The sequence below is a fragment of the Mus pahari genome, chromosome 1, assembly GCF_900095145.1.
Source record: "Mus pahari chromosome 1, PAHARI_EIJ_v1.1, whole genome shotgun sequence".
Lineage (NCBI taxonomy): Eukaryota > Metazoa > Chordata > Mammalia > Rodentia > Muridae > Mus > Mus pahari.
This window is the reverse complement of record NC_034590.1, coordinates 113074952-113080765: the sequence shown is the minus strand read 5'-3', so window position 1 is coordinate 113080765 and position 5814 is coordinate 113074952. Positions and strand designations below refer to the sequence as shown.

Here is a 5814-nt window from a genome sequence, read left to right as displayed (position 1 = left end):
ACCTTCCTCTGCCAGCGAGTCTCCAGAATATCTCACTGTGCAGTCCTAGCTCTGTCGACCTCTCCCTGTTCCCTTCCAACTGCTGTGTGAGTGTATGCGCACATGTGTGCAGGTGCAAGCACCTCTGTGCAGGTGCAGGTGCTGCCTGGGATCAACAGTGAGTGTGTGTCTTCTTAATTACTCTTCACTTTAAAAAACATTTTAAATTCCATGCTATTGTTTTGAGACAACACCGTCCTGGTTGACCTGGAACTCTGTGTAGATTTGCAGAAATCTGTCTGTCTCTGCCTCCCAAGTGCCGGGATTAAAGGTGTGGGACACCACCCCTGGTTTAAATATGTTTTAAGTGTGTGTATGTGTGTGTGTGCGCGCGCGCGCATGAGTGTGTGTGCAAAAATGCGCCATCACATGTGTCCAGATCAGAGGGAAACGTTTAGGAATCAATTTTCTTCTTTTATAGGGATCCCTGGAATTGAACTTAGGCTGTCAGGCTTGGGTGGCAAGTACCTTTACCCACTGAGCCCTCTCGCTGGCCCAATACCTTATTTTTTTTTAAAGATAAGACTTTGCACCAAACATACTGACTGGCATAGCCAGCTGAATATCAAGTCCCATGAGTCCCCTGGTCTCCATCTCCCAGTACTGGGGTCACAAGCATGCACCATCACGCCCAACTTTTATTACAGGTGCCGGGGATCCAAACTCAAGTTCCCATACCTGCATAGCAAGCACTTTACTGACTGATCCATCTTTACAGATGTCGACCATTCCAGAATGGGCAGCAAGGCTGCAAGGCGCTCTGTTTTCATCTCCCAGATGAAAAGGAGGAGCCTCCCACACTGACAGCTCTGTTTGAGCTCATTCCTTTGATTCCAGTGAAAAGGTGGCACGCCCACTCCACTTCTAGGGAACTGGCGGGAGCCGGCCTCAGAGGACAGGAGGAGATTTAGGGGCCAGGAGGAGCTCAAGACAACAAGTGTGGGTTGACCGAGCTGGAGGCAGCCACTGTCAGCAGGCGGTCATCAGGTGAGAAGGTTAGTGTGCCCCTCCACCTGATCCCCTAAGCAAGGAGCACCCCTTCTCTTACTCTCTACATCACCTGTCTGCCTGGCTCTCAGGAGGATGCTGGTGGCTCTGAGGATGTCCTCTGAAAGGGACCTTATGGGGAAGGCAGTTAAGGGAGCCTTGGGAGCTGGGGCTCAGGCTTGGAACTCATCACTACGGGTCCATTGGAGAACAAGGATGAGGAAGATGCCCCACCCCACCTACCGCATCCCCTTTCAGATCCAGCCTTGGCTCCACCAGCCAGAATCCACACAGGAGTAGACATCTGGATTAACATCCTCGGGGGCTCACCGGGGGGAAGGGTCTTGCCTCTGTCACCACTCTGATGTGTGAGGGTTCAGTCCTTAATTTCAAGGTCCTGAGGACCTGCACTCTGACCCTGACAGCTGGGCTGGTAGGTTGAGCCACCATCCCCCGAAGGTGACAGGAAGGATGCTTGGTAATGAGATGGTGGGTGATACTCATCAGGACACTGCAGAAGGTTTGGCCCTGTGAGAGGAAGCGGGGTCTGATGGAGGCTGGGTCTCAGTGAGTACAGAGATAGCTAGAGTGGTCTCCTGGGTAGGGGACACAGCCCAGACCAGGAATGAGGGTCATACACAAAGTACACAAAGTACATCTCTTTCCATCTCTGACAATGTCTTCCCATGTCTGTCCCTTCCTCTTTATCTCTACCACTATTCTTTATTTCTCTCTGTGTCTGTCTGTCCTTCTCTCTTCTCCACTCCCTTACCCCCCAGCTCTGGTCTATCTTTTCCTATTTGCTGTTCCTCCCTGGCAGTCCCTGTCCCCAGAGCTTGTGTCCTCATACCCTGGATCTTGGATAAGGTCCACCATGGGCCCCGTGGAAAAAGGTACTGCTCTGAAATACTCATCTCCATGAGGGCACCAGACACTCTCCTGCTTGCTCCCCAAGAAGTTTTGGGGCCCTGAGACCCATCATCAAAGTCCCAGACTCTGATACAAAGCTTCAGGGTTAGCCACAGTCCCTCAGGACCCTAGGGCTTAATGTCCTGCTCCATAAGGACAGTGTGGGGAAAGTCCCCGGAAGCCTCGCCTAGCACAGAATGGAGGGTCCTGGGTCATACCAGGCCCTGTCAGAGACCCTGGGGTGGGTGTGATCAGAGCCTTAGAGAAAGCATTCTCACACCAGTACCACGGTTAAAAAGCAAGGGGAGTCTCTCCACCTGCGGTCCCTTTGACTAAATGTGGTGGGCCTCTGCATGGGGGTACCTCATTCAGGATGGGTTGCCTAACCAGGATGAGGGCAGAGAGCACTGCTTCCAAGCATAGCAGCTGTTGGGGGGGGGGTACCTTGGCATCGCACGCAGCCAGGAAGGGGCTCGAGACAACTCGGACTCTGGAAGCTGCAGGCTCCCGCTTTCCACACTCGGGGCACAGCAGCTCCGTAGTGAACACTGTCACCCTTTGCAGGGGCCTCCCAGAGCACCAACAGAAGCCAGCCAGGATGTTCTCCATATTCAACATCTGGGGCACGTTCAGCAAAGCGCTCTTCTTCCTCAGCCTCACCGTCAGCCTTGCAGGGCTGGTGGGCAACGCTCTACTGCTCTGGCACCTCGGTCTGCACATCAAGAAGGGCCCCTTCAACACCTACCTGCTGCACCTGGCCGCTGCCGATTTCCTCTTCCTCTCCTGCCAAGTTGGCTTCTCTATTGCCACGATCGTGTCGGGCTATGAGGACACACTCTACTTCCCGGTCACCTTCCTGTGGTTTGCCGTGGGGCTCTGGCTGCTGGCTGCCTTCAGTGTGGACTGCTGCCTTGCCTACATGCTCCCCTCCTTTTGCAGCCCCGACCGCCGTCCCAGATACACTTCATTTGTCCTCTGCCTCGTGATCTGGGCCCTGACCATGCCGGCCGTGCTGTTGCCAGCCAACGCCTGTGGCCTGCTGTACAACGGAATGAGTCTGCTGGTCTGCCTCAAGTACCACTGGACCAGTGTTATCTGGCTAGCGGTGCTGTCTGGCATGGCATGTGGGGCAAGCAAGTTTCTCTTGATCTTTGGGAACTGCTGTTCTACACAGTCACCCACTAAGTTCTGCAAGTTGGCCCAGTGCTCTGGGATCCTTCTGTTCTTCTGTCGCCTACCCCTGGTTGTCTACTGGTGCCTGCGGCCAGTCATAAAATTCCTGCTCCCCTTTCTCTTTCCACTGGCCACCTTCCTGGCCTGCATTGACAGCAGCGCAAAGCCTCTCTTGTACTACCTGAAGGGCAGGCAGCTCAGGAAGGACCCACTGCAGGTAGCCCTACACAGGGCTCTAGGGGAAGAGTTTCAGTCAAGTCTTGGGGGGCTATCCCTGCCCATGCGCCAAGTGTAGAGAGTGGCCATTATCCGCCCACCTACCCTGCCCTCAGAGCTGCTAGGGCGTCCCAGTCTTGCTTAAACCTTTTCGAAGGCCAAGCTCTGGTCCTGGGGATTTTATGGCTTCCTTTTGTAAGCAGGGGAGAAGGGAAGGGGGCCAGATTGCATATTGAACAAGCACAGGAGATGGCAAGGAGGGCAGGAACAGACAGAGGCAGGCACATGAAGGAGGATGCCAGAACTACAGTGAGGACATCTGTCCTACCTCTTTCTGCCCCTCAACCCCAGTACACCAGGGGCTTTGCTTCCTCCTGCCATAGATGAGTCAGAAGACTAGAACTACAGCATCAGCTCCTGGGGAGCATTCTCTGCTCTTGGGGAAACTGAGGCCTTACGTTGAATATATCCACTAGTGGGCCTCACCCAAACTGTTCTTTCTCCCTCCCTCCCCCCAACTTTCCCCACAAAACCTCACTCACTATCCAGGTGATGACTCTGGGCTGACTGCCTCCCCAAATCTCCAGCCTGGTGTTACTACTCACAGCGGCCACAAGGTGGAGCTGTTTCATCACTTAATAAACCCAGTCTGTCCTGTGCCCAAGGCTACCTTAAAGTTCTTTGTTTCCTAGGCACTTCTGCTTTTCAGGTGTCCCCGCAGGGGGCCCTGGTTTCTACCCAGATCCCACCCCATCTCCAGTTCTTGGCTCCTCTAGGGCTGTGATTACTCAAGCTTTTTCTGTAGACCCTACCTTGCACTGCCAGTCAGCTTAACCTACAGTTTGAGAGAAGAGAAAGAGAGAGAGAAGCTTCCAAAGTGCATATTATTTTGTACATGTTATGATGTTTCTTTAATAATTAAAATAAAAAAAGCAGAAAACAACCTATCTTTATTGTTGTTCTTAAATCAGTGAAGCCCTGGCCCTGGAGAGACAGCTGAGCAGTTAAGAGCATGGGCTATATCTTCAGTTCCCAAGATCCACATGGTGGCTCACATCCATCTGTTCCAGGAGATCTGGCGTCCTCTTATGGTCTCTATACGCACTTCATGCCCACAGTGCAGAGACATAACTCCCAGACATATAACATAAAAACGTAAAGAACATTCAAACCTTACCAAGAACACCAGGAAAATAAGCCAGCAACACTCTGCCCAGCCACATGGAAACTTCTGGCATGAAAAATATTCCAGTCGTGTACCTTTCTGATAGACACCTTCGAAAAATTCCTCCACATATGTGTATAGATGCCCGTGTGGATCTGCATGTAGGTGCACACACATGTGCATGAAGGCCAGGGGCCAACTTCAAATTGTTGTCCCTCCAGGGCCATTCACATTTTGGCAGGGGCGGGGGCAGTCTCTCACTAGGCCCTGCAACTTCCTGATGAAGCTTGAGACGGAGCCCTCTAGACTGGAGTGGCTCTAACAGGGAATCTGGGAGACATGAGACCCTTAGACTAAAGTCCAGCATGGGTTCAGGAGGGCTGGGTGGAGGACCCAGTAGAGGAGGCTGCTTTGGGAGGCAGGGTGGAGAAGAGCTGCCCATTCTTTGTGCACTTCACACTAGATTCCAAGGACAGAGATCCTGGGCCCTGTAGGGCTGTCCATCTGTGTGCCAGAGGCAACAGGTGAATATCTCAGCAGCTGACAGCCCTGGGGAATATGATAAATGGCTTGGTCTAGACAGATGCGGGGCACGGGGCTGGTGCTTCCCAGGCCACTGCTGGGTATGAGGATGCTGGCAAAGCCCAGAGGCAGAAGCCATGTCTATCCTAGCCCTAGTGAGGTTCACATATAGTGTCAAAGCTGCCCTTGGGCTGGCTTAAGTTGAAACAGATGCAAGACAGACCTTACTCCATCACAGGGTGGCTAGGCTCCTGCCTTCTGGCGCCTCTGGAGCTGGATGACCTCTAGAGTGTCACCTGGAAGCTCTCAGCCAGATCTGCAGATGAGGCAGAAGTTTGCCAGGACAGCTGAGCCAGGCTTTAGCAGCAGGTAGCCTACCCTAACCTCCAAGACCAAAGCCATCACCTCTGACACCAGGCAGGGACATCCTGTGCACCCTACCCCACCTGACTTGGCACCTCCACCTTGCTGCTTGCCTCTGTCCCTGCCTAGGTTGCTGTGTGTTGGCTCTGTGGTGCTGTGGCTCCCGGTATCAGGAATCTGTTCTCAGTTCTTCTTACCTATCTAGACCCCCACATGTGTACACACACCGCCACAGGAAGCCTGATGTGGGGGCTCCTTCCTCTATAGCTAGTGTGTTTGCCTGCTTGGTTCTGCATCTTTCACTAGTAGGTGTGCTCCTGAGGGCTCAGAGCCAGCAAGCAGCAGTCATGCTGTCCCTGGGTGGGGAGGAGGAGTCCAGGAAGCACACATCCAATGGATGGATGGATGGATGGATGGATGGATGGATGGATGGATGGGTG

General features: G+C 53.3%; 1 protein-coding gene across 1 annotated transcript; it reads left to right on the top strand.

The window, feature by feature from the left end:
* The first annotated feature begins 2332 nt into the window (after positions 1–2332).
* On the top strand, positions 2333–3403 carry Mrgprg (MAS related GPR family member G). The gene has a single exon (XM_021219291.1). It carries the CDS (start codon positions 2534–2536, stop codon positions 3401–3403), a length of 870 nt encoding a protein of 289 aa, XP_021074950.1. The 5' UTR covers positions 2333–2533.
* Positions 3404–5814: the final 2411 nt, after the last annotated feature.